The sequence below is a fragment of the Penicillium psychrofluorescens genome (assembly GCF_964197705.1).
Source record: "Penicillium psychrofluorescens genome assembly, chromosome: 1".
NCBI classification, from domain to species: Eukaryota; Fungi; Ascomycota; class Eurotiomycetes; order Eurotiales; family Aspergillaceae; genus Penicillium; species Penicillium psychrofluorescens.
Window position 1 is genome coordinate 2,299,310 of NC_133439.1, and position 27,295 is coordinate 2,326,604.

Sequence of the window (27,295 nt, forward strand, 5' to 3'; positions counted from 1 at the left end):
CCTAATTACCCGCTAAATTTAAAGTGATCTAAGCCCTATATAGAGGCAAATCGATTAGATCATTAAAGCGACCTAATTTTCGATGCATAGTATAGCAATTCTTCGTGAGCAAGTCCATGATTTAAGCGCTACAAATAAGAACAAAATCAAAAAGCGCATTGCCTAATCAGAGGGATTCCTAGCTAGTGAGGGTAGGGAGGCATTTAATGGTCCAAACTAGGCTAATGAATACCAAAATGCCCCTCCCCCCTCCCCCCTCCCCGCGGAAGCAGATGCATTAGCTTCTCGGCTAATCAGGCGCGACCGCCCCACGATGCAGCGACTATAATTAAGTTGGGCATAGAAGAACGCATTGCCCTAATAGGTCTGATAGGTAGAAATTTAAATCCTGAAAAATCAAATTAATAAACTTGATTAAATAAATACCCAATTAATCGTTAATTATAAAGCGGTCTAAGCTCTATATAAAGGCAAATCGACTAGGTTATTAGCGCGACCTAATTTTTGATACATAATATAGCAATTCTTTACTAGTAAATCTTTGATTCATAGGCTACCAACGAGTCACAACTCAAGTAGCGCTAGAAATCTATAAATGGTACAATATATTCAATTAGACGGATTTAAAGTTATAAGGGTAGGGGGGCATCTAATAGTCAAAACTAGGCTAATAAAGTCTAAAATGATCCCCCAACGGAAATTCATCTGCCTCATAGCTAATTAAATAAATCGATTTAAGATAGTTGGTTTAATCGAATTCCTGCCTTACTTGGTAACCCTTCATAAGCTAATTCAATACTAACTAGAAGCGATAAGAACTAGGATTGTACTACTTAATATAATTACTTATTCGTTCTAAATTAGCAGGCTAAAGACCTGTTAATTTAGAACTAAGCTTAATTATATAAAGACACGCTTTACACCTAACTATATGGCTAATCATCTATTTGTAAAATGATTAAGGTTATTAGTATACTAATTTGTTTTTTAAATATTATAGATAGCGTTTTAGAGAGCGTTTAAGCTAGTAGTCGCCAATATATAGAAGGTTAGTTGAGTAGTCTAGGATAGGTGTCTTCAAGAATTAAATTAGCTATGATACTAATTTGCCTATGGTTTATTGACACTTCTACTATATTAAAGTAGCCAACATGCTCGTCAAGAGCCTCTCTTCTACAATTTTCAGCTTCAAACTATTAGGTTGTCGTAAAAATAGCGAATTTCTCCCATACTAGCGCCGACGAAGCCAACCATTAAGAATCGCAAATTCTGGCATATTTTTCGTACTATTAGGGATTATATATCCTTATGTATAGCGCTAAAGGCTATATTCAAGCTTATTAAACAAGGCTAAAGCTCTCTCCTTCTCTATAAGAAGTCGCTTTAGTATTGTAAAGATAGGTATTAATCTCTAGAGCTACCCTTCTAATTTTCCATCCCTCTAACTAGCCCGTTAGTTTCACTACCTACGTGTAGTGGCTTTATCATATTGAATGGTTTTTTGTGCTCGCCCTTGCTACTAAGTTGGTCTCTCCAACAGCTGGCGCTCTTGTGTCTCCTCCACGTCCTAATGAAATTTTATCGTAATGAAATATTCTCTTCCACTACCCAACTTAAATGATAGGGAGGATCAGTCAAAGAGAAGTTAGGTCTTCTACGCCATATCCATAGAGCTCGCATATAGACTTTTTTAGATTCTACTATACGGCATTTATGCTGGGGCTATAGTATTTAGCTATTCAGTCTAGAGGCTATTTGCGAACGAATAAAGACGTAGAGATGATAAAAGCGATGATACCCTACTATCATATTATAGCGATTAAGTGTACAACGAGCCACTATGGGAAAATAGCGGAAGGGGAACAGAAAGCGGAGAAGTAGAAGGCGAAGTAGAAGGCGAAGATAATCGACTAGAAACTCTACTACTAGCATCCAGTTCAACTATCAGATCTCTACTAATGATGACCGTAAAATTACAAAAAATCATCTCTTGGGTAATGACGAACTTATTAAATAACCTCTCTCCCGATATCGCCAAATTATAGCGTTGTTTAGGGGTGATTTGTAAGGGTAGCATCGCCTAAGCGGAATCAGCTACATAGTAGTCCGATGAAGAGACCAATGCACCTATGGGTCAAAGGAGATGCGTTTTCTTCGTACTCAGGACTCCAATGCCCTAATATAGTCGCGAGATATTGCAGAGGCAGAGAAACAAAGACGCCCATCGTGGGGTGGGGACTATGGAAGCCTGGAGGTGACTAACCATAGATTCCGATTAACGTAATTCCCAAGCGACCCGCCCATCTCAAAACACCATAGTAAATGCATCATTTTTACAACTTGGTAATTCAATAACGACGAATTGATCTTATTTGATTATTAGTATCATATTATTTATGAATCTAAATAATAGCCATAGACTAGCTTAAATTGTAATTCAATACTTACTCAACCACGTTACAAAAAAATACGTTACGAAAGCGTCGTAAATATAGTAAATATATATATTTGAATCAACGAGCATTGTATATTTTTTCTAAATTTCGTAAATAGGTTGAATATGATTTAACTAACACTAGAATACAGTGAAATTTCATATTAAGTCATTAATGCTGAGATACTCAGTTGTAATTTATCGTATTTACTATGGTGTTTTGGGGTGGGCGGGTCGCTTGGGAATCACGTTAGTCACCAAGGCGGTGAATCCCACTGTTATCGGCGTTATCTTCTTCTGCTGCTTCCTCTTCCTCTTCACTTGACCAATCAATCGATCAATCCATCCATCTTCTAGAATGCTTGCCCCCCCACTGCCTTCCGACCTGCCTTGATCGATCAACCTCTTACTGTGGCCTTCTACTGGTTGCCCTTTTCCTCAATGGATCGCAACAGCACCAGCGGGTCGTCCGCCGACCCCCTCCAGAGCGTAGAACACAACTCCGTCGTCCAATCTGCTGTCGATCCCGAGCCCAACGACCGAACGCCCACGGGACCTATTCCCCCAATCCACCCCAATGGAGAATCCTCCAGGTCCGCCAAAACGGACTCGGTCTCGGACCCTCGCCCCGCAGGTCGATTTGGACACTCGACTCGCTCGTCAAGTCGCGCACCAAGGCGGTTCAGTGGAAGTACGGCCGCCAGCACTGCTGCGAGCTCAATCAGTGAATTGGAACCTTCCTCAGTGAAGCCATGGCGCATTGGAGTCTGCGCACTGGATGTCAAAGCACGCAGCAAGCCCAGCCAAAACATCCTCACTCGTCTCCAATCGAAAGGAGATTTCGAAGTTATTGTGTTCGGAGATAAAGTCATTCTGGACGAAGCTGTGGAGAACTGGCCAGTATGCGATTTTCTCATTGCCTTCTTCTCCGATGGATTCCCGCTGGATAAAGCAATCGCGTATGCCAAACTTCGGAAACCTTTCTGCGTCAATGACCTACCGATGCAGAAGGTGTTGTGGGATCGGCGACTGTGCCTAATGATCCTGGACCACATGGGGGTGCCCACGCCCAAGAGAATGGAAGTCAATCGGGATGGCGGCCCCGTACTGGAATCACCGGAACTCGCCCAGCACATTTACAAGCTCGCCGGCGTCAGGCTGGACGGCCCAGAAGATGGAACTGGGGGTGGCGCTCCTCTAACCCAGGACGTTTCCATGTCCGAGGACGGCGAAGCTCTCATTGTGGACGGGAAAGTCCTCAAGAAGCCATTTGTGGAAAAACCGGTGAATGGCGAAGACCACAACATTCATATCTACTTCCCCAACGATCAGCAATACGGCGGCGGGGGCCGCAAACTCTTTCGAAAAGTTGGAAACAAGAGCTCAGAATACGACAGCGACCTCATCATCCCGAGATCAATAACCGAAAGGGATACGAGTTACCTGTACGAGCAGTTCCTCCGGGTTGACAATGCCGAGGATGTCAAGGCATACACGGTTGGACCAGATTTCTGTCACGCCGAGACGCGCAAATCCCCTGTGGTTGATGGGCTTGTGCGGCGTAATACACATGGAAAGGAACTCCGATACATCACCAAACTGACCAAGGAGGAGGCGACTATTGCCTCGAAGATTTCCAATGGGTTTGGTCAGAGAATTTGCGGCTTTGATATGTTACGTGTCGGGGACAAAAGTTACGTTATTGATGTGAATGGCTGGAGTTTTGTCAAGGACAATAATGACTACTATGATAAATGTGCAAACATCCTCCACCACACATTCTTGAGCGAAAGACGCCAGAGTGAGGGAATCGAATCCTCCGAACCACCGTCACCGGACATGGGACAGTCCCGAAGAAGCACCGCTGGATCCCACAGGCAAGCACTGAAGACGTTGCTCAAATCCCCGAGTACATCCCGGCTGTACGGCAGCCAAAATGCTCCAAAAGCAGCCGACAATGTCCCATCATCAGATACATCTACCGCTGCTCCCTCCCTCGCCTCTTCTTCTGGTTTTGAGAATCCCGACCAAGGAACCAACGCCAGCACCACGAATCCATCGGAAGGACGTTCCAGTTCGCGTGGCTACAGTCCTTCCAACACAAAATCCCCGGCCGTTTCTTTGCACATTGCCAACGAGGGAGCCCCTCCGCCTCTTCCGGCCTCAAAGCACTCCTGGAAGTTGAAGGGAATGGTGGCAGTCATTCGGCACGCAGACCGCACTCCCAAGCAAAAATTCAAGTTCACCTTCCATAGCCAGCCGTTTGTGGATTTGTTAAAGGGCCATCAGGAGGAGGTTGTGATCAAAGGAGAGGCTGCTTTGTCCAGTGTCTCGGAGGCTGTTAAAGTAGCACTAGCCCAAGGGCTGGAGGATCGGGAGAAGCTCAAACTGCTCCAAACCTCCTTGGAAAAGAAAGGCGGTTGGCCAGGGACCAAAGTCCAGATCAAGCCCATGTTTCGAAAACGGAAGCCGGAGGAGATGCGAGAGCAAATCCCCACCGTTCCGATGCGCTCATCGCGAGATGCTTCGTTGGAGGAACCAACGTCGCCCGTGCCGAGTGAGTCCCAGGTTGACAGCGAGAGCCTTCGCCGATCACAGACCCGGAGTGACTCTATCTCTGGAGCCACATTCTCTCGATTCTCGGCTGCTGAAAATGATCTCATTCTGGACAAACTCCAGCTGGTCATCAAGTGGGGAGGGGAGCCGACGCATGCGGCACGTTATCAATCGCAGGATCTGGGGCTGAACATGCGGGATGACCTCAAGTTGATGAACAAGGAGGCACTCAATAACGTTCGCCTTTTCACGAGCTCCGAGAGAAGAGTGAGCACGAGCGGTAAGTTTCAGCCTACATGTTCCATGAATTTTTTGCTGACCACGGCTGAGCAGCTCAAATTTGGGCTTGTTCTTTTCTTGACCAGAAAGATTTGCCTGATGACTTCATTCAAGTGCGAAAAGATTTGCTCGATGATTCGAATGCTGCCAAGGATGTCATGGACAAGGTCAAGAAGAAGCTGAAGCTACTCCTGCGCGAAGGATCCGCACCGTCTCAATTTGCGTGGCCCAAGGATACCAATATCCCAGAGCCCTCAGTGGTGCTTGCTACAGTGGTGGAACTGATGAAGTTCCACCGCAGCGTTATGCGGCATAATTTCGAAAAGCTCAATGGCTCTGCTCGCGGCTCACCGGATAGAAGCTCAGAAGCCCCAGGCCAGTCGAACCAGGTGGACTCGCAGACGGATAGCTCCCATATTTCTTCTATCCAGGGTCGCTGGTGTGCTGGAGAGGACCCAAGACTCTTCAAGGAGCGATGGGAGAAGCTTTTCGCGGAGTTCTGTGATACCGAAAAGGTTGACCCTAGCAAGCTCTCTGAGCTTTATGACAGCATGAAATTCGATGCGCTGCACAACCGACAATTCCTGGAATGGGTCTTTGTGCCCCCGGATGGTGATCGAGAAGAGGATGAACGGAGCAGCGCCAAAGGCAAGGGTTCCACCAAATCGGATCTGGCTTCGGATAAACCACCTACTGAGGTAGCGACCGAGAAACCCGAAGAGCGCGCAGAGAATCAGACCTTTGCTCACCGGCTGGGCTTGAAGAAGCGCGCACAGGCCCTAGAGTCGCTACCGCATCTTCGGGCACTGGATGACTCTTACGACCACTATTTCAAGCTGTTCCCAGGCTCGAACTCAACCAAATCCAAGATGGATGAGCGGCTATCCAAGCTTCGGGAGCTGTACAAGCTGGCCAAAGTCCTGTTTGACTACGTGACGCCTCAGGAATACGGCATTACGGATAGCGAGAAGCTGGAGATCGGCCTTCTCACGTCCCTCCCTCTGCTCCGAGAAATTGTGCTAGACCTGGAGGAGGTGCAGGCCTCCCAAGATGCGAAATCGTTTTTTTACTTCACCAAAGAGTCCCACATCTACACGCTGTTGAACTGCATTCTGGAGGGCGGCATTCAGACGAAAATTGCGAGAAGCGCCATCCCCGAGCTCGACTATCTGTCGCAGATCTGCTTTGAACTGTACGAGGCCCGGGACAGCGAGTCGTCGATCAATTCCTACTCGATCCGCATCTCCATCAGCCCTGGGTGCCATGCGTTCGACCCGCTGGATGTGCAACTGGATTCCCGACACTCGATCGGCTGTACGCCCCGACGTAGCCTGACGGCACATCAGGATTGGAAGGAGGTCATTGAGACCCTCAGGGCCAAGTTTGATACGTCAGTGACTACTCTCTTTGTAATTGCCTTTTTTTTTTCTCCCCTACTGACCGAGTGTTTAGGGTCAAACTACCCCAGTCGTTCATTGCTGTCAACCTCAGCGATAAACATGTGTCGCAGCCCAGCAGCCCCTAGCTTTGTAAAGGATTTTCTCTTCTTCCTTTTAACTCTTTCTGTCTTGTTGTATTATTATTATTAGAAGAAGAAGAATAAAAAAAAGGACAAATCATAGATGTATGTCATGATCGATGCGCAGGATTTATCGCCCGGTGAGCCCGATAACACATTCTTCCTCCTTCATCCTCCCCACGATGGCGGACGTCGTAGACCCGGCGCTTCGATCTGGCGAAGACTGGATTGCGCGGGAAGATATTCTGGGAATCCTGCCCACCGGAGACCTGGCCTATCGGGTGCTGTTCTTCGACAGCGACCATACTCGCTTGAAGACGGTGGACATCCCGACCCTACCCTCGGAGCTGTCGTCCTTGCTGGTCACCGATCTTCCCGCTCACCTGCAGCACGATCTGCTCCAGGTCGTTATCTCCACGCGGTCTGGGACGGGGACAGCGGCCGCCGTGTTCTCAGATCTAGTCCAACCTTTTCTCGCCTCGCTGGGGCGAGACTACGAAGTCTACGAGACTGAGACCGAGAACACGATTCCGGAGCTGGCTCGGACGAAATTCCTCGAGCGGGCCTGCCAGGGGATCGCGCAAACGATCGTCCTGCTCACCGGGGATGGCGGCCTGGTAGACCTGGTCGACGTCTTCTACAAGTCCGACCGCACGGTGTCGGTGCCGCCCACCATCGCCCTGATCCCCTGTGGGACGGGCAATGCCATGGCCAGCTCCATTGGGTTCCGATCTGGACCGATGTCCGGTCTCCCGGCCTTGCTCCGGGGCCAGCCATCCTCCCTCCCCGTCTTTGCCGCCCAGTTCTCCCCCGGCAGTCGGCTAGTGATTGACGAGGGCCGTGACCGGGCTCGCATTGACGACTCCCATCTCTACGGAGCGGTCGTTGCCAGCTGGGGGTTCCATGCGGCGCTGGTCGCCGACAGTGACACGGCCGAGTACCGGGCCTTCGGGGCACAGCGATTCCAGATGGCAGCCCAAGAACTTCTATACCCGTCCGACGGCTCCGTACCTCATGCGTTTCGCGGCCGCATCACGCTGACCACGCCGAAAGGCGGGCAGGAGGCGCTACCGGACCCGGAGCACATGTATGTGCTGGCGACGCTGGTTCCGCGACTGGAGAAGGAGTTCCTGATCTCGCCGGACTCGGAGGCCTTGAGCGGGCAGATGAAGCTGATCCGGTTCGGGCCCCTGAGCGCAGACCAGGCCATGAGCCTCATGACGCGGGCGTACCAGGGTGGACAGCACGTTCAGGACGACACGGTGACCTATGCCGAGGTGGAAGGGTTGCGCATTGATTTTCAAGAGGACGAGGAGCGATGGCGACGGGTGTGCATCGATGGCAAGATCGTCGCGGTAGAGCAAAACGGGTGGATGGCGGTGCGAAAAGAGTCACGGGGGATGTTGGAGGTGTTGCGGGTGCTATAGCTGTTGTAGGTGGTGGTCCAGTGATAGTGTTAGCACTGGACCTACCTAGTAACTCTTCCCTTCTTCACTTCTTCACCCACCCATCCATCCACTCATCCACTCCCCAACCTAAATAAATATGGCCCCATCCTCCAATGCTCGTCACGCCTCGAACTTACGTGGCCGCCCAGTCCGAGCCCTGTGAAGGCCTGCTGCCACGCTTTTACACTCTTGCGGGCTGGCGCTCTTCCCCCGCCAACATGCTGCTCGTCCACCAGCTGGGCAGCGTTCGCGTCGGCGAAATCATTCGGTACACCGTCACCTACACACCCGCCGCGGACCCGATCCAGCCCATCCCGTCGCAGCTCCATGTGCGTGTCAAGAACACCTCCGCCATCCCTCTGCGCGCCGCCTACCTCCACGGCCCCTACACGCTCTACACGGCCTGCTACCCCGCTGCCTTCGATCCCAACCACAAGTACGATCGCCCAGAGATCGAGGGAAGCCCGCAGTTCGAGCCGTACCTCAAGGCCGGCGGTAACTGGGACGCGGTCGTCAAGGTGCCGCCGACTCTCCAGGACGAGCCTGCCCGCAGCGTGACGTGGATGATCGAAATTGTCTCCCAGGTGCTTTTTTCAAGCAGCGCTGCCGTTCACTTCGAGTTGTTGATTGGCCGTGATAAGAAGTCCCTGGACCTCTTTGGCGGGCCGTGGACCGGTGGACGAGGCCCGGCAGCCAAGTTGCATGAACATTGGTCCCCTGAAACACGGGGACAGCAGGTGCGGGCGACCAAAGGTGTCTTCTCCAAGTCGGTCTTGCTACGCGTGGATGATACCAGCAGTCTGTGGAACACTCCACCGTTACCTTCGGCCAAGGAGATGGCCACGGGTACAGGGCCAGACAAACACGTTTCAGACCAATCCTTGACGGACACTCAGGAACCCGAGAACGCAGGGGAAACATCCCAAAAAAAGAAGAAGGTCCATCTGGTTGTGTTGACGCATGGCCTACACAGTAACCTGGGTGCGGACATGCTATATCTGAAGGAGAGTATCGATGCCGCTACAAGGAAAGTCAAGGAAGAAAAGCTTCGTGATTCCGTTGAGGATGAAAATGACGAGGAAATTATTGTCCGAGGCTTCTCCGGCAACGCAGTGCGCACCGAGCGTGGCATCCAGTATCTTGGCAAACGTCTGGCCAAATATGTCTTGCTGATGACATACCCAGATCAGCCCTACTTCCCCCTGAAGACTTCCAAGTCTGGACCCTTCTCACGTCCGTTCACATCTCGCAGGAAACAGACCGAGCAGCCCCTGGGACCCCATCGGGCTTCTGAGCCCAATGATCCGGAGTATGACGATCACCCGTATCAGATCACCAGTATCAGCTTCATTGGCCACTCCTTGGGTGGGCTGGTTCAGACCTACGCCATTGCATATATTCGGAAACACTCTCCCGAGTTCTTTGAATGCATCCGGCCCATCAATTTCATTGCGTTGGCCACTCCCTTTCTAGGTCTTAGCAATGAGAATCCAATGTACGTTCGATTTGCCCTGGATCTCGGCCTCGTCGGCCGCACCGGTCAAGATCTCGGGCTCAGCTGGACGGCACCAAAGGCCCGCAGTGGCTGGGGCGCCCTCATCGGAGGCCGAGGAGGGGAGCCGTCGACAGATCAAAACCATGCGGATCCCGGTTCCAAGCCGCTGCTACGAATTCTTCCCTGCGGCCCTGCCCACGAAGTTCTTCACAAGTTCCAGCACCGCACTATTTATTCAAACGTGGTCAATGACGGGATCGTCCCGCTTCGGACCTCCTGTCTGCTCTTTCTGGATTGGCGTGGCCTTGATCGGGTCGAGAAGGCACGGCGAGGCAATGGACTGGTTGGAACCATGGCCGAATGGGGCTGGGCTGAGTTGACAGGGGCAAATTCGAAAACCCCACAGGTCGCTCGCTCTGGCGGAGAGGCCGGTGTCGAGAGCGAGGTGGACGTCAATGAGCTCTCACTCTCCCCATCCCCTAACCAGTTCCTCGCCAGCCCCGAATTGTTGTCTGCCAACGGTGATGCCGTAGAGGGAGAATCCAAGGAAAATCTCGGTCCCTTGGACAGCATCTTCTCCCTTTTTCGTCCGAAGGAGACAAAGGGTCCACCCAGCAGTAAGCAGACCAAGATTTACACACGTAGCCAGACCCTCGGCTCAATTGATTCTGGTCAACCGCCGCCTATCGTGCGCGGCAGCTCCTTATACGAAAATGACGGGGTCCACACCCCCCCTAGAACGACTTTCTTTGAGTCCGCAGGAGACCTGCTCATGCCGCCGCTGCCTCCTACGGAATTCATTCTTGACCCTGCGGCGCGTCCTCGCACGATTTTCCATGATCGCATCTACCATCCCGATGACATCCCACCCCCGCTAGCCGTCAAGCGGCGGACATTGAGCTTCAGCCCTTTGCAAAACAAGACGAAAGCAAGTGCAGTCCCAGAATCCACGACTCAACTGCCTTCTGGCGGTAGTGCTAATGGAGAGCACCGCGAGAGTGGCCTCAAGGTGGAGGAGAAGATCGCGCGAGCCTATCACCGTGATCTCCCTTGGCGGAAAGTGCTCGTCCGTCTCGAACCAGATGCACACAATAACATCATTGTGCGCCGTATGTTCACCAATTCTTATGGGTGGCCGGTGGTAAAACACCTGGTGGACACCCACTTTGGCCATGCACCTGTCGCCGAGCTGGATGACGTGCTGAAACAGAATATGGAGCGGGCAAAATCACCAAACATTGGACCCACGAGCTCCGGGGACGAAATTGAAGGCGCGTCCGACTCTCTGCGATCTGACACGCCGGTTGATAAGAACTGCCGGACTGGACAGGCCTTGGGGCTGGATCCCCATCCAGATTTCGAGCCATCGGAGGAGTCCGCTTTTCATGGTCGATCGGAGACATTCCCGTTTGATGAATCTCACGAGACGGCCAGTGATTACGGCGTATCTCACCCGCCTGAGGTCTGGCGACAGGATTCGGCGCGGTGGACTGACCGGGAAGTCGATGAGGATGACTGCGAGTCCGGCTTCGAGGAAACCGCCTTTCGCTGGTCCTAGAATCTCCTGGTTGGGGATTGTACATAATGTTTTTTTCTTTTTTCTATATCTTCCTGGACACAATAAATACTATGGTTTAGATCATTGCTACGTTAGATCAATATTCTAGTTCGCCCTGTACATGGCTCCAGAACTCTTCCACTAGCTCTCGCTGTCCGCTGCCATTGGGAGCGCCGCGCACAGCGAGGTACTTGCGCCCATCCAGGCGCGGCTCCCACTCCCCGGGGGTTCCGTCTGCCATGATGCCCCCGGCCTCGGTAAGGATGACCCATCCGGCGCAGACATCCCACGCCCAGCAGCCGCCTTCCCAGTACAGGTCCAGCGTGCCATCCGCAACGGCGCACAGGTTCAGCGCCGCAGAGCCCATGCTGCGCATTGACCGAACCATGGCTCCTCCATTTTCCTTGGATTTGCCCAGTTTCTCAAACGTGCGGATTTTGGTGTCCCAGTTCTTCCCACTGCGATCAGAGCCCCATTCGACGGCGATGAGCGCATTATCTAGGCCGGTCAAGGGTTCCGTATTGCCGCCCTTCAGGGGCAAGGGAGTCTTTCGGTTGAGGAAGGCTCCCTGGCCCCGAATGGCAGAATACAGCGTCTGGGTGGATGGGTTGTACACCACACCCACTGTGGGTATTCGACCCACCGCAAAGCCCAGTGAGACGCAGGCGTAGGGGAAGCTGTGTACAAAGTTGACCGTTCCGTCGATTGGGTCCACAACGAATGTCGGGGCGTCGGTCAATGGACGCGCCGGATCATATGTTTCCTCGCCGTGGAATCTGGGGAGCTCCGAAGAGGAGCGCATCAGTATCTCTCCCGCAGAGGCGATGAGAATACTACCTACTCGTAGTCCGGATACCGCTCCTTCAGGGAGGTCGAGATCATATTCTCCACCGCACGGTCATACTCGGTGACCAGGTCGGCGCCTGGTGTGGGATCAGCTCATGCTAGGTTGGTTGATTGTTGGGTTCGGAACACGGACTGTTCTTCTTCAAGCCGGTGCCACTGGTGTCAGGAAGGGCGTTGGAGATGATATCGCCCGCCTGGAAGGCAAGAGACACCAGAAAGTCGTGGATATCGGGCAGACTTGGAGTGTGGTCGACCATGGCGGGAGGTTGAAGGAGGAAACGTGGTGGAGATGGATCTGCGCTAGATGGAGGGGTCTGTAGTGTGGGCAGATACCCTACCTATGTTTATAATAATAAGAGGTGCAAGGTATAGAAGAGAATACCTAGCTAATTTAGGTAGGTCCGTTGGTATATGTGCCAGGGAGAAGGGAATTAGGGAAGTAGGGGAGTAAAAGGGAAAGGGAAGCGTGGAGAGGGAAGGAAGAAATGACGTGTGTTGGGCGGAAAAAATTATCGTGTAGATCGTTCACTCTTCTCTCTCCACCACCACCAACACTACACCCACCCACCATGCCGACCGAACTGGAGGAGGTCAGTTCTCCCTCTTGGTAGTTTGTTGATTCACTAACATCAATCAATCAACCAGCTGGTGGAATTCCTCCACCACGGCAACACCCAGATCAGACAGATCGGTATGTATTCTCCCCGATTCCGACCAGACCGGACCTGACTCCCCCAAGCCTGCGAGAACCTCGTCGGGTTTTCCACCGCCCAGCCCGACCTGTTCAAGCGCCACCAGCTGCTGCCCGTGCGCGACCTTAAACTCCTGGCCCGTGACTACTCTGTGCGTGCAAAGACCAGCCCTGGTGGTTCTATCGACTGATGCGCCTGGATAGCCGATCGCCAAGAATGCGCTGACCATGCTCATCAATCTTGCGGGTGATGAGGAGGTGCTGACCAACTTGGTCGAAGATGAGACGTTCCTGGAGACCTTGCTACTAAAGTTGACGGTGGGCATGCAGTCCCTCATTTGCGGTCGCGACACTGACTTGAGAGGGCGGTAGAACGTTAAAGAGCCCAATGCCGACGAATTTACGATGCTCCTGGCCAACATGGCCAAGTCCGATCGACTACAGAAGTTGCTCACGCTGAAGCGCAAAGTCCCTGAATCCGTGTCGTCGTCCGAGAATGCCATCGACCAGCTGATGGATTGCTTTGTCAAGGGCGCCGAGGGAGCCCTCAACAAGAATGCCACCTACGACTATCTGTCCTACCTGTTTGCCGACCTGGCGCAATCGGAAGCGGGCCGATCCTATTTTGTCACGCGCCAGGAGTACGATGGGGTGGTTCCGGTCACCAAGCTGACCGTGTTCACCGAGCACCAAAGCAACATTCGTCGCAAGGGCGTGGCGTCCACCATCAAGAATGTCTCGTTCGATGTGTCTTCCCATCCCATGCTCTTCGCCGAAGACGAGGTCAATCTCCTCCCATACCTCCTGCTCCCGATCACCGGACCCGAAGAGTTCTCGGAGGAAGACTCGATGGAGATGCTACCAGATCTGCAACTGCTGCCGCCGGACAAGAAGCGGGACCAGGACCCCACCATCATGACCACCCACCTGGAAACGCTGCTGCTGCTGACCACCACTCGAGAAGGACGCGACAAGATGCGGGCGGTAAAGGTGTATCCGATCGTCCGCGAATGCCACCAGCAGGTCTCGGACGAGAGTGTGCAGGAGGTGTGCGACCGGCTGGTGCAGGTGTTGATGCGCGACGAGGAGGGCGAGGGTGACAAGACCGAGGGCGAGCTGGCGCAGGCGCAAGCAGAGGTCGAGGGGCAGCCACCAGCGGCGGCGGACGAGGATGAGAAGGTGGTGGAGCTATTTTAGAACATCATACACCGGAAACCTAGGTAAATATAGACATCATCGGGATATAGGTATGCATACCTACATACGTTTGGTATAGTGAGTGAGAGACAAGAAAGTCACTACGGACTCCATGGTGGGGCCGACGGGGCGCACGGGCACAATCTTATTCTTTGCTTCTGCACCCTACTGCAGGAACACAGGAAGTATTCTTTCCGCAGCAGCAGGCCTAAGGATAAGTATGGAGGAAACGATCTGATTCCTGTTGACACCGGTCGGCCTTGATGTCGCGCGCCCCTCTGTTGCGCTCTTCGCCAGCCCCGGGCTCCTCGTCCTACGGTACTGTGCGCATTCCCCACGACCCCGATGACGACGGCCACGATGACCCCGGCCCCTCCGCCGCGAGGATCCTTGCCAAGAAAAGATCGCATTCGCCCCGCCGCCGACGGAACAGCGACTGGCATGCCCGAGCGCACCACCGACGACCCTCGTCGGTCACATCGGACGTGGGCCTGGGCACCGACTCCAAGTGTTCGTTCGCAACCGGGCTGGCAGTGCCGGGCAATACTGCCCTGCAAGAGACCCCGGCCTCGTCGCCCTACATGACCAGTGACGATGATGACAGGTCGACGGATGATGATCCTCCAGACAATTCCCCGTACGTCTGTGTCTTTGCCGAGTGTCTCGTGGTGAATACTGATTGACAATCCATTAGTTATGCCCAAGTGCGTGCTTCGGTCTCGGCGACGGATGATATTACCCTTTCAATCAACAGTAACTTTGACTTGCCCAAGAAGCCTTTCCTAGAAACACCTATCTAATATCGGTCACAATCTATAGCACCTCGCATGTGGATCCTCGCGTTGATCTTCTCATTTACGGGCTCGGCGGCCAACTTGTTCTTCTCCCTACGCTATCCGAGCGTCGCAATCACACCGATTATTGCTTTGGTCCTGGTCCACCCACTGGGCAAGTTCTGGGATGTGCTTCTCAAGCGGACCGATGACCCCGTCGAGGTCTTTGAGAATGGCACTCTCCACCATCGGGAATCGCTTGCGGCTGACTTCGGCGTCCCTAAGATCACCTGGACCTCTCGTTTTAGACTCTGGTTCGCCCAAGGTCGCTGGAACGAAAAAGAGCATGCCTGTGTCTATATCAGCAGCAACGTCTCCTTCGGATTTGCTTTTGCAACGGATGTAGGTGCCTACTCTTACATATATTCTACACACATCTCACTTCCGTATTAGGTCATTGTTGAACAGCACAAATTCTACAAGCAAGAGGTCCCGATTTCATACCAACTTTTGCTCACAATTTCGACCCAAGTTCTCGGATATGCCTTTGCGGGCCTCACTCGGCGGTTTCTGGTACGACCATCGGCCATGATCTGGCCGGGGACTCTCATGTCCACCGCCATGTTCTCCACGATGCACAAGTCCGTCAACAAGAGAGCCAATGGATGGCGAATTTCTCGATACCGGTTTTTCATCCTGGTATGGGCAGGTGCCTTCCTCTGGTACTTCGTCCCGGGGTTGCTGATGCCGGCCCTGAGTTACTTCAATATCATCACTTGGCTAGCTCCGAAGAACGTCGTGCTGTCGAATCTGGTAAGGCTTTCCCGATCCCCCACCGCAGATCATCTCTGATGAACCATCTCAGTTTGGCGTGGCCTCGGGTCTCGGCATGTTCCCTTTGACCTTTGACTGGGCACAGATTGCGTACATAGGTTCTCCTTTGCTGACACCGTGGTGGGCCGCCGCCAATATTGTGACGGGATTGGTCGTGGTCATTTGGTTTCTCTCTCCGATACTATGTAAGTGTATCACTTGCTTGTCTACCATTGGCCGACCCGTAGGACTGACTCGCCCCATACGGCAGATTATAAAAATGTTCTCTTTTCCGCGTATATGCCGATCCTCTCAACGGCGGTTTTTGACAACACCGGGCGGCCATACAATGTGAGCCGCATTTTGACCAAAGATTTCTTGTTCGACTGGAAAGCATATGAAAAATACTCCCCGGTCTACCTTCCGATCACTTATGTTCTCTCCTACGCTGTCCAATTTGCAGGGTTAACATCGTTGGTGACACATACAATTTGCTGGTATGGAAAAGACATTTGGAACCAAACCAGAAAGGCCTTTAACGAACGACGAGATCTACCGATCTTGGAAACGCACCAGCCGTTGAGTGGAAACCGTGGACCTGCTACTAGTCGACAAAGCTGTGATCTTTCCCGCAATAGTTCTCACGACTGTTCTCGGAGGAGCTTCGGCACGGAGGATGTTCATTGCCGCCTGATGCGCCGTTACAAGGATGCTCCGTTGGCATGGTACCTCATTGTGCTCATCTCCATGCTGGCAATTGCTATTTTCACCGTCGAACAGTACGCCCTACCTCATCCATCCTTTGCTCTTAGACTGACCTATGACTAGCTACCCGGTGCATCTGCCCTGGTACGGATTGCTTTTGGCTTTGGGCGTCACGGCTGCGTTCTATATTCCGATTGGGATCATCATGGCCATCACCAACCAGCACAGTAGTCTCTATTTGATCTGTCAACTTCTCTGTGGGATTGTTTTTCCCGGACGACCGGTGGCGAACATGATTTTTGTGACGTACTCCTATATCAGTTCCGCTCAAGGGATCAAATTCTCTGCAGACTTGAAGCTCGGCCACTACATGAAGATCCCTCCTCGCATTCTTTTTGGTGTGCAGATGGCAGCGACGCTGTTATCCAGCCTGACCCAGATTGGAGTTTTGAACTGGATGTTTACCTACATCCCGGGACTGTGCACTCCGGAGGCGATCAATGGCTTTAACTGCCCCATTGCTCGTGTCCACTTCAACGGAAGCATTCTCTGGGGCGTTGTCGGACCGCAGCGTTTCTTTGGGCCCGGAGGGTTATATAGACCTCTCGTGTGGGCGTTTCTGGTCGGTGCAGCAGCTCCTCTCAGTGCATGGCTGCTCGGGCGTCGGAGCAAAAAGAGCTTCTGGCGCAAAGTCAACTTCCCCATCTTGTTTGGTAGCCTCAGTTGGATCCCTCCGGCCACCGGGCTGAAATTTTCCATCTGGGCACTTGTGTGCTTCGTATTCAACTATGTCATTCGGCAGAAAAAGACTGCCTGGTGGGAAAAGTACGCGATGACGCTGTCAGCAGCCCTTGATTCCGGGCTAGCATTTGCCGTGGTGGTTGTTTTCTTTGCCTTCGTCTATCCCGGTTGGGCCGAAGGCCTCCAATGGTGGGGTACTGAGATCTACAAACAGGTGAGTTAATCCAGGTCTTTTGTCCTGTCTTGTTGCTAACTCTGGGACCTGACTAGGGCTGTGACTGGATTGCCTGTCCGTACCAACCACTGATGCCGGGCCAAAAATTCGGTCCTTCACCTTGAATAGCCAAGCATCCTAAGGTCAGGAAAATTCATGTTTGTAGAGTCCGAAATATAGTCATCTGTCTAGGTCATCTCTAGTTCTAACCTATACTCACTCCTTCACCACCCAGGCCTAGGCTGCTTACTAAGCGTGCCATCCGGCCCGTTCGCCTTCACCTCACCTCAGCCCATTCACTCATTCATTCACCTTCCTTCCCTCCGTTACTTATTATTCTTGTCTGTCCACGCCTTCTCTTCGTTCGGCTCAGACCATAATTGTTCCATCCATACGCTGATCCCCCCTTCTCTTGGCTCGATTCTCCTTGCTCCCTTTCTCATCCCGTGTCCCTGGGGGGCTGACTCGTCGATGCGCCCCGGCGATCACGCCGCCTTTGATTCCTCGTACCGCTTGTCGCTTGATCTCCTTCTCTGACCAAGCAAAATGTCGACCCCTACAAATACCATGAATGGTCGCACCCCGACGGCCTCGAACGGAGCTCCGCCGATGAGAATTCGCCGCCCAAAAGTGGCAGATCCTTTGGTTCGACCGAAGAGAAAGCCGACTGCCAAACCTGCCGGGAGTGCACCTTCAGGTAACGCGACCGCTACGAAAACCTTGCCGGCGCACCCATCCACATCGAATGCCCAGCCACCAGCGCAGCCGGAGAAGATTCATCTTCCGCCAACGCAGAACAATGCCGCAGTGAACGGATTCAGTGGCCCCTTAATTTCCGAGAAATATATCGACTACCCGCTTGTGACAACCAAACGAGCTCTACGGGAAGGGCTGAAACATCACATTGCGAGATTTGCCTCGAAGAAGAGTGTTGATCCGCGGGATGAGTCGCAGTTTACGCGACCAGTTCGACTTCACCGCCGCGATCCGCGATCCCGATCCAGTGAAGTAGACAAGGGCCATGGCTTTGGGGATGTTGGACCGGATGGCCAACCGTTGGCGTTGGACGAAGCGGAACGCGAAGCTCTTGACGCGAGAAAAGTAGCGCGTGAGAAGGAGCGTGCTGAAAACTTGGCCCAAATCGCCCCTGCAGTTGGAATGGGCCCGAAACGATCGAATGGCCCCAAGCAGAAAACACAGCAAGTGTACAAATCAGACCTGACTCCTGAGGAGGTGGCGAGGGCGCGACTCAAGTACGAAGAAGCACTGCCCTGGCATCTCGAGGATTTTGACAACCGCAATATTTGGGTGGGAAATTACGAGGCAGCTCTGTCCGAAACCCATGCGATGTTTGTCCTTGAGAATACAGGCAGAATGAGGATGATCCCCGTGGAGAAATGGTACAAATTTAACGCCAAAAGCAATTTCAAGGCTTTGACGATTGAAGAAGCAGAAAAATACATGGCCAAACGGATCAAAGACCCAAGATGGTTCATGGAAAAGCAGCAGGAGATCGCCCAACAGAAGGAACTGGAGCAGTTTGCGAAACAGCGCAAGGTGTACGCCGGTAAGCAGGGCGTTGCTGCTGGAGGAGGGGAGGGCCTGGAGGCCGGCGAAATGGACTTCGAGGAAGACCGCTTTGCTGACGATGAAGAGCATGACGATCTTTTCAATGATGATGAGGATGCCAAGGCTGCCGAGAAGCGGATCAAGGAAGACCAACTCAAAGCGAATGTCTTCGATCTCAAGGAGGAGAAGGATTACGAGAACGAGGAGCTTCGGGAAAAGAGGGAGCGAGAAGCTCGTCGCGTGCTAGGGAAGAAAGTGCGAAAGGCCCTCAAGAAGAGAGAGAGAAATTACGACTACAGCAGTGGTTCGGATGCAAACCCCTATACTGATGACGAGGTAAAGGCTACTTCCCTTAGTGATCAAGAGTCCAGTTGTACTAACGATGTCTCCTGTTTTCAGAGCTCTGATGACAGTGAAACCGAGCGGCTGAAGGAAGAAGAGCGCAAAGCAGAGGAGGAAAAGAACCAGAAAGAATCGGCGTCGTCTTCCAAAGGATCCAATACCCCTTCCGGCCGCCCCAAGCATACGGACGCCCTGAAGAAGACTGCTGCATCTCGCAAACGCCCTGGATCACCCAATGCCTCCGATGCTAGCGGCACTGATACCTCTCGGAAGAAGGCAAAGAGCAAGCACCAGACATCTCAGCCTGCATCGCGCCCTATGTCTCCCTCTGCTATTTCATCAGTTCAGGTACGGGTTTTTCCCATTCGGAGAGATTAATTTGCCCATACTAATCACTCCCAGACTGGCAAAAAGCGTATTCGGAACATCCCACCTGGAGCATCTGGGTCTGGGAGTGACGTGGATGGAGGCGCCGGATCTGCAGGGGAGATGAGTGAGAGCAGCAAGATCAAGAAGCTGAAGTTGAACCCTCCGACCCTAGGATCCCGAGGTGGCACCCCCCAGGGATCGCGGGCTGGAAGCCCCACAGGCGGTGGCCGGAGCTTCTCTGGTAGCCGTGCAAGCAGTCCTGGTAAGTCATTGTTTGTGACAATTTTCTCTTGGAAAATCCATACTGATTCTACGCTAGGTCAAGGTCGGTCAACTCCGGGCCCATCTGGAACATTTCCTACTCCAGCGGAGATACATGCGGCCATTCCACCGACAGGAATTCTCAGCAGCGATCTCCTGAGGATTTTCCGTCCACGCATTGGAAACGACCACCAGAAGTTCATCTCCATCGTCAAAGATGTCAGCGTGTATGGGAAGGAGGATCGAATGCTGCGGCCTGGTCCTTGGAAGGAGACCTAAAGACTGGACATGCGTACATACTTTTACACTCACGTTCGGAGGAAATAGATTCCGTTACCGTCTTGCCTTCATTCTACTCTAGCGATTGTTTACCGCAAGGGAGTCACTTGACAGAAGGAATTGAATTATTCAGAATTAGAAACATGTACATGATTTGCGGGAAAAAACAAAAAAAACAAAACAAAGTAACTCCGCCAGCTTTAGACATATCACATCATGACCCACTGACCAGGTCTCTATGGGAAGAACACCACGGTAGGCATTATAGACGATGGGGAATCAACATGCAAATACAAGGGGATCAGGTCGTGGCCCGAGCCTCGTTGCCCTCTTCATACTTGTCCCAGTTCGCCAGGACCGACGCGATGCGAGGCGAGTTGGTGAGCTTATAGACATCTTCAAAGTACTCCTTGCTAATCTCGAAGGGACGGGCCGTGACGTTGGGGATGTACTTGCCAACCAGCTTGCTGGGATCGATCGTAGTCTTGTTGATCTTCTTCAGCAAGAAGGACCGGAAAGGCTTGACACCGGAGCGCAAGAAGGTACTGTGGAAGGGCACGTCGATACCCTTCAGCGGGATGGTCGCAAATCCACGCTCCAGCGAGATGGGTCGGGGCTTGGCCTCGGTCTGCTTGACACACTCCTGGATCATACTCACGAGGTGAGCCTTGAGGTCCTCCAAAGACATGCTCTGCATGAGAGCGGGAATATCAATGTTCTGGGCTTTGAGGAAGTTCAGCAGGTTTGTGAGGCAGTCGAGAGCGCGCAACTACAAGACAGTTAGCAATGAGGATCATGGGAGAAAAAGGGAACGAAAAACTTACATCACCCGCAGCAACATACTGCATGTTGGCGACGTTGTAGTTGACAATCTCCAGGAGCCAACCGGTCTGCTCCGCGATGTTCTCCACCACGTATTGCAGCGCCTGCTCGTTGAAGGTCTTGGAAATGCGGCTGGGGTTGACGGCACACATCGAGTAATTAGACCGGCCTTGCTCGTCGCGCTCCACTGCGACCTGCATGGTCAGACCGCGGTAGAACACCACGGACACCAAGCTCTCAATTGGCATGACATCGGCTAGGGCAGCAAGGGCCGAGTATTCACCAAGCGAGTGACCGGCAAAGCTGCTGTCGCGCTGCACCAGACCCTTGGAGCGCATGTCCTCGAAGCTGGCCTTCTCCATCAAGGTCAGAGCGGGCTGGGTGAATTGAGTGGCGGACAACAGGCCCGTCGGCGACCTGTAGGTATAGGAAGCGGTGTTCTCATCGATCCCCTTGAAGATCTTCTCCGACTTGATAGATCCATCTGCGTTTACGGACTCGAAGGTCATCGCCATGTAGTTCTGGCGGATGGCCTTGCCCCGTGGGCCACCGAAATAGACAGTGAGCTCCTTGGGGTTATTCTTGACGATGTCGATAATGGAGAGACCATAATTCTCAATGAAGTGGCGATCGGCCCGATCCCAGACCTCCTTTGCCACGGGGCTGCTGGCGTAGAGCTCCATACCCATGCCCTGCTCCTGAGAGCCCTGGCCGGTGAAGACGTAGGATGTGACTGGCTGCTCAACCTCCGCCTCACCTAGCAGGACCTTCTCTTCACTGTCCTTATTGCTGGCTTCAACCTTGATGATCTTGCGACCAGCAATCATGCCAACATGCTGGAGCTTGACGGTGATCATGTCGTTCGGCAGCACCATGCCGACCAGCGAGACGTGAAAACCACGAACGCGGCCGATGTTGTTCTCCGCAGCCCAGGTCTCCACGAGACTACGAACGGCGGCGCTGCTGTACATGCCGTGGGTGATTGTGCCGGGCAGGTTGGCGTAGCTGGAGAAGACACGCGAGACGTGAATGGGATTGTAGTCACCGGAAACACGGGCATACGTCTCGTTAGACGCCGGGGCACGCAGCTCCAGGGCAGTCTTGCCGCTGAGCGGAATCGGGTTCTCAAAGTAGACGGGCTGCTCGATAGACGTGCCGTTGCGCTGGAGGTAGTCAATCACCGGGTTGCCATGAGAGTCGCCGGCCTCGTAATCTACGGACGCCACCTGGATGACCTCCTTGGTGGGCAGCTCCAACAAAACCTGACCAATAGTCTGGACGTTGCTGAAGACAGTCTTGTTCTTGAAGCGAATCAAGCTCTGCAGGCGGAACGTGAGGGTCTGGCCCAGAAGCTCGATCTCAGGCTCATCCATGCGGAACCACTCCTTGGAGCGAAGAATGGCCACGTCGCGGCTGGTGGCGAGGTGAACCTGCATGGGCACTTCATCCTTGCGCTGGAAGGTGTTCTCAAAGTCCGAGTAGGCACCACGGTACAGGAACTGGCTCGTGACATGCATGATAGGCTGGCCTTCCCGCTTGATGGTGCCGCACACCTCGACCATCTTGCCCGACTCCTGGTTGATGACGGCGTTGATCTGAGCAGTGGTGTCCAAAACATCGCCGACCTTCAGGGGCTGAGCACCGGGGACCATTTTGAATCCATTGGACAGATGGACCAGCTTGAGGAGGTCGCCGTCAATGGTGCGAGGGAAGATAGGCTTGGTGATCGCCTTCCAGCCCGCGACAATAGCGAAATCCATGGGTGCGAAAACCTCCTTGCCTGGGCGGTCAACGAAAGCCTCGCCAGTGTTGCCAACCGCGTGAACAAAGTCTGCGACAGCCTGGGAGGAGATCGTCTCTCGACCACCGTTGAAAGTGGCGGTGGTGGGAGTGTCGAACGGCACATCCTTGTTACCAAACCAGATGCGGTAGTAGAACTCCTTGATGCGGTCGTTGCGGTCACCCATGACCTCGCGGATAGGAGCGTATCCCGTCTCCGGGTGATAGGTGAACAGGAAGGTCAGGGGCACCACGCCACCTTCAGCAGTGCGTCCCTCGAATAGAGTAAGGCTGACTTGATCATTCTCGTTCATCCGAGCCTCGACAGTCTTCACCAGTTTGCCAGATTGATAAGGCTCCCGCACGCTGATGACGGTCTTGGTCGGGTCGCTGGGATTAGCAATTTCTACGTACATGCCTCCGTTAGGAGCCACGATACGCTTCATCGGGTTGGTCTGGAAGCGGTGGCCCTGGACAAAAACGTCCGCCAGGAAAAGTGCGTGTCTCCAGGAATAGGAGTCGCCGGCTAAAAGGCGCAGCCAACGGTCGGAGTCTGGCAAGGTGGCAGAGGTGGAGGATGACAGCCGGAAGCTGATCTTGGTTGGCTCTTCTGAGATGGTGAGTCCGTCCAGCTCCGGCTCATCATTAAAGGTGGCAATTTGTCCACCGAAGTACTCGATCAGGGGAATCTTGGACTCGTCACCTCCGTAGACATCCTTGATGAGACCAGCGATATGCCCCTTGTGGACGCCATCGAGGATGTCCTTGACGGGCTCGTCAATGATATTGGAGAACCGGGCAGCCATGGGACCCTGCAAGATACAGGTTCGGCCGACATCCTGGCCGACAACTGCCTCCAGATCTTCACTCTGCCATAGCGAGTCTTTCTTGAACCAGTACTCGAAGCTTTCGTCAAGCGACGGAACGAAGGGAACAGGCTTCTGCCCCCTGCGTTGGCAAAGCAGCAGGAAGTGTTGCGCATCCTGGGCGTTGATCAGCTGAGATGCTGCCTCGGGGTACACAGCGAGGATCTTGTCCACAGCGGGATACGGGGTATCGAGCTCGGAGTAATTCTGCAGCAGGGAAGCTTGGCCCTCCGTAGTGGTGAAACGCTCCTCGACGCGGCGGAGGAAATCGCCAGTAAGTCGTTTCAGGGAGTCATCGATCCAGCGGGACTCATGCTTGACGTACATGAGATCCACCATGCGGTGAACCACTTCGGTGTAGGTCATGTCCTCCAAGTCCACCGCTTCTCCGGCAGCATTGCGGCCAAACCACACCTTGTGGAAGTCATCGTTCAATTTCTTGATGATGTAGTTTCGCTGCTTCTTCAACTCGGGAACACGCTTGGCTTTGTCCAGCTTGAAGATCTTCTGGTCCATTTCTTGCCAGAACAAGACACCGCGGGTGGCAAGCTTGTGAATGGGCTCACCCATCTCAGAGAGGACGGTGACAATACCACCAGCAGCACCCTTGTAGGTCTGCTCCCAGTCAGCATCATCCACTCCCGGGGCATCAGCAATAGCCTTCTTGGCATTGCGTGAAGTGTGGGCCTCCTGGGCGATCATCATGCGACTGCCGAACAAGCACCCATCAAAGGGCATCGAAGGATATCCGAGCTTGGCAGACCAGGTACCTGAGAGGTAGGGATAGGTGTCCTCGGAACCACCGAAGCCACTACCGGCGACAAGCACAATATTGTCTTGCTTGCGGATGCGGCCGTACATTTGGAGAATGGGTTGGTGGAAATCCTCAAACGAATGATGGCCACCACCACGACCACCGGTCCACTGAAGGATGACAGGAAACTTGGGGTTTGCCTTGGCAATATTGATCACCTGCTGGATCGCATCGACGGAGCCGGGCTTGAAGGCAATGTGCTTGATACCAAGAGTCTCGATATACTCATTGGCAACCTCGATGGAAGGAACACCAGCACCAATGGTCAAACCCTCGACTGGCACACCATCAGCGCGGAGTCGGCCAATGAGAGGGATCTGCCAGGCCATGGCACGGGGGTTGACGTAGATCAGGTTGACCGTGATGCCACGACCCGGAGGAATGGCCTTCTCGATCTTGGTGATGGCCTCGGTCATGGTCTTCGCATTGTAGTAGCCACCACCAGCGAGCTCAACATGATAACCGGCCTGCATTGTGGCTGCCACAAAGTCCCACGGAACAGTAGTGGGGGTCATACCAGCCACCATGACGGGAGGAATGCCCAACAAGCGGCTCATTTTGGTATCTACATAGGTTTGACCTGTGGAGGTCTTGATCAGACGCGGGCCATGCTCTTTCACCCAGTCCACTGCGTATTTGACCGAATGCTCATCACGATCAAATAGCTCCGGTGTGTAGCCGACCTCCGCATTAGTGCCGTCCATCTCACCGGCCAGAATGACCCGAACGCCAGTGCCATCCTTGTTCCGGTTGGTGAGAACGCCCAGACCCGAGATGCCACCGGGTCCGAAGTCAATGATATGCGTGGCACCCGGGAAGATTGTGGCTTGCTCCCAGTTGACAGGATCGTGCGTGATCATGCGCACGAGGGCGGGCACCACGCTTTCATCGCCGAGTTTCCGGAGATCCTCTCCCGACTTGGTGTTAAAGACGGCAATGGCTAGCGATTTGGCTGGGATATTGATGTCCTCGAGATCTTCCAGAATCCGGTCATAGGCCGAGGTTAGATACTGGCTGTGGAAGGGAGCGGTGATTGGGAGGAAGCGGTTGACAAAACGGATCTTCCGCTGCGTGAAAGGGACGCGGTTCTGGTCCAGGCCGGTCGGTGCCTTCACCTTGCGCAGGCGCAAGTTCAATCCGTAGAGAGAAATGGGCGGACCCGTCACCACGAAGTTGCGGGCACTGTTGACTAGGGAGATGGCGATATGCCGGTCCTCGGGCAAGTGCTGGTTGGTCGCATCGATGTGTTCCTGCACGGCCGCACGCGAGAGATCGCGGATGGACAGCATCGGGGTGGGAGCACCCTCACCATTCTCCATTGAGTCCTGCAGAACGGACGGGGCTATGGAGGTGCGCGGGTAGGCCTGTTGGCTGCGCAGACCGATCCAGAACAGCATGGTCAGAGCATTCCGGGCGGCAGTGCTGAAGGACTCCCAGCTGGTGGCAGTTGCGATGGCGGCCGCAGTCACTACGCCCTGCGAGTGACCCGTGGTGCCGCGGAAGCGCTCGAGGATCTCGCCAGGCTGGCGGCCCAGGACCTTGCAGGTGACCATGTAGTGGGCCAGCTGGACCAAACCGATCAATGGCAGACTCACGGGAGCAGAGACCAGGTAGTCCGTATCTGGCTGATTGTCCCGATCCTGCAGCCATTGAATGATATCCAAGCCCTTGGGGTACAGCTTGCTGGCCTCGGGTTCGCGCGAAAGCGATTGCAGGAGCTCCGCCGAGGACGTGATGAGATCTTCGACAAAGGACGGGTATGTGGTATAGATGGCACGCAGTTCATCAAAGTATTCCTCAATGTTGCCCTGACCGCCGAACACGGTGTAGATGCCCGCCGCGTTGTCGGAGGCAGCCCGGAACAAGGCCGAATCGTATGGCTTGGTGGGCCGACCAGCGGCGGCTCGACCAGCGTAGTAGGCCTCGACCACTTGAAGCTTCTTGGCAACAATGCCCGGAAGGACGGCGGCGACCGCATGTACATCATTGCCGCGCATGAACGCGCGCTCGAATTCGTTCAGGACGAGCTTCAAGACCTCCAGGCAGGTACCCTGGGCGTCATCCTCGCCCTCTTCCAGCTCGCGGGCGACATGACCGATGTAGCGGGCGACCAACTCCGCCACGGACGATGGCTCATCGTCCTGGGCCAATTCATCTGTGGGCTCGGGTAATGAGCTGGTGAAGCTGTCTTTCAATTGCGAGGCGTGGAAGTGAAGCGAGGTGGGGACCAGGAAGGAGAACTCGAGGGAGCCATGCGAGAGGATGAGAGGGCGGAGGGATTGAGAGGAGCGAGGGGTGTTGATGCCGGTCTGGGGACCGGTCGAGGTGCCGTACATGATGGGCGGGCTGATTGATCACTGGAAGTCAGTCTTGGGGAAGAACAAGCGGGCCGAGTACCAGTCGTACTGTAGGAATCCTCAACTCAACTCAACGCAGCCCGGACACACACAAGTCCACCGCGCAAGAAAGATCACAGAGGGAAAGAAAGAGAATTGAAGGGAGGGAGGAATAGGATTATTGGGACATGGGTGGTGGGAATAATACTGGAATCCGGAGAGTCGACGCGGACAGAAAAAAAAAGACGATCCGCTGTTGAACCGCATGGGACCCAATGCGGTCTAGCGTGGCACGAGACCCGCCCCAATGGCCAAAACGGTTGGGCTGAAGGGTATCGGTATTACCCCGAAGAAATACTTCCCAGACTTGTGGAAGACCATGTTGGGCCCAGTCTTCTTCTTCGCCTTGGATCAATTGGATGACCATCATAGTGAGAATAGCTATCGCTCGGAGGATGTGTACCTGTGGTGGTTGCTGCTCCCGGATCATCTGTAGCTCTCCCGCCTGCACCAGCTTGGGCGAATCAGTTGCCTGGCCCCAATAGATGGTGGCCCACCCCCAACGGCCTCACCACTTCTACGATGAGTA

General features: G+C 53.6%; 8 protein-coding genes across 8 annotated transcripts; 6 read left to right on the plus strand and 2 right to left on the minus strand.

The window, feature by feature from the left end:
* Window positions 1-2,875: 2,875 nt before the first annotated feature.
* PFLUO_LOCUS851 (inositol hexakisphosphate and diphosphoinositol-pentakisphosphate kinase) lies at window positions 2,876-6,794 on the plus strand (the record flags this gene model as incomplete). The annotated part of the gene is made up of 3 exons (XM_073786310.1): window positions 2,876-5,270; window positions 5,324-6,659; window positions 6,722-6,794. The coding sequence occupies 3 exons, from the start codon at window positions 2,876-2,878 to the stop codon at window positions 6,792-6,794; spliced, it is 3,804 nt and encodes a 1,267-aa protein (XP_073634947.1).
* A 176-nt stretch (window positions 6,795-6,970) lies between these two features.
* On the plus strand, window positions 6,971-8,215 carry PFLUO_LOCUS852 (uncharacterized protein; the record flags this gene model as incomplete). The annotated part of the gene is made up of 1 exon (XM_073786321.1): window positions 6,971-8,215. One exon carries the CDS (start codon window positions 6,971-6,973, stop codon window positions 8,213-8,215), a length of 1,245 nt encoding a protein of 414 aa, XP_073634948.1.
* A 134-nt stretch (window positions 8,216-8,349) lies between these two features.
* Window positions 8,350-11,289, plus strand: PFLUO_LOCUS853 (uncharacterized protein; the record flags this gene model as incomplete). The annotated part of the gene is made up of 1 exon (XM_073786333.1): window positions 8,350-11,289. One exon carries the CDS (start codon window positions 8,350-8,352, stop codon window positions 11,287-11,289), a length of 2,940 nt encoding a protein of 979 aa, XP_073634949.1.
* Window positions 11,290-11,386: 97 nt separating this feature from the next.
* Window positions 11,387-12,392, minus strand: PFLUO_LOCUS854 (uncharacterized protein; the record flags this gene model as incomplete). Its single annotated transcript, XM_073786344.1, has 3 exons — window positions 11,387-12,065; window positions 12,131-12,212; window positions 12,269-12,392. The coding sequence occupies 3 exons, from the start codon at window positions 12,390-12,392 to the stop codon at window positions 11,387-11,389; spliced, it is 885 nt and encodes a 294-aa protein (XP_073634950.1).
* A 312-nt stretch (window positions 12,393-12,704) lies between these two features.
* On the plus strand, window positions 12,705-14,023 carry PFLUO_LOCUS855 (Protein hgh1; the record flags this gene model as incomplete). Its single annotated transcript, XM_073786355.1, has 5 exons — window positions 12,705-12,725; window positions 12,781-12,826; window positions 12,875-12,978; window positions 13,031-13,144; window positions 13,199-14,023. The coding sequence occupies 5 exons, from the start codon at window positions 12,705-12,707 to the stop codon at window positions 14,021-14,023; spliced, it is 1,110 nt and encodes a 369-aa protein (XP_073634951.1).
* Window positions 14,024-14,286: 263 nt separating this feature from the next.
* Window positions 14,287-17,394, plus strand: PFLUO_LOCUS856 (transcription factor IIF subunit tfg1; the record flags this gene model as incomplete). Its single annotated transcript, XM_073786366.1, has 8 exons — window positions 14,287-14,660; window positions 14,718-14,776; window positions 14,843-15,198; window positions 15,250-15,609; window positions 15,662-15,815; window positions 15,881-16,388; window positions 16,438-17,269; window positions 17,326-17,394. The coding sequence occupies 8 exons, from the start codon at window positions 14,287-14,289 to the stop codon at window positions 17,392-17,394; spliced, it is 2,712 nt and encodes a 903-aa protein (XP_073634952.1).
* Window positions 17,395-17,815: 421 nt separating this feature from the next.
* PFLUO_LOCUS857 (transcription factor IIF subunit tfg1) lies at window positions 17,816-20,089 on the plus strand (the record flags this gene model as incomplete). The annotated part of the gene is made up of 4 exons (XM_073786377.1): window positions 17,816-19,174; window positions 19,238-19,528; window positions 19,583-19,811; window positions 19,869-20,089. 4 exons carry the CDS (start codon window positions 17,816-17,818, stop codon window positions 20,087-20,089), a joined length of 2,100 nt encoding a protein of 699 aa, XP_073634953.1.
* A 301-nt stretch (window positions 20,090-20,390) lies between these two features.
* PFLUO_LOCUS858 (beta subunit of fatty acid synthetase) lies at window positions 20,391-26,706 on the minus strand (the record flags this gene model as incomplete). The annotated part of the gene is made up of 2 exons (XM_073786388.1): window positions 20,391-20,858; window positions 20,914-26,706. 2 exons carry the CDS (start codon window positions 26,704-26,706, stop codon window positions 20,391-20,393), a joined length of 6,261 nt encoding a protein of 2,086 aa, XP_073634954.1.
* Window positions 26,707-27,295: the final 589 nt, after the last annotated feature.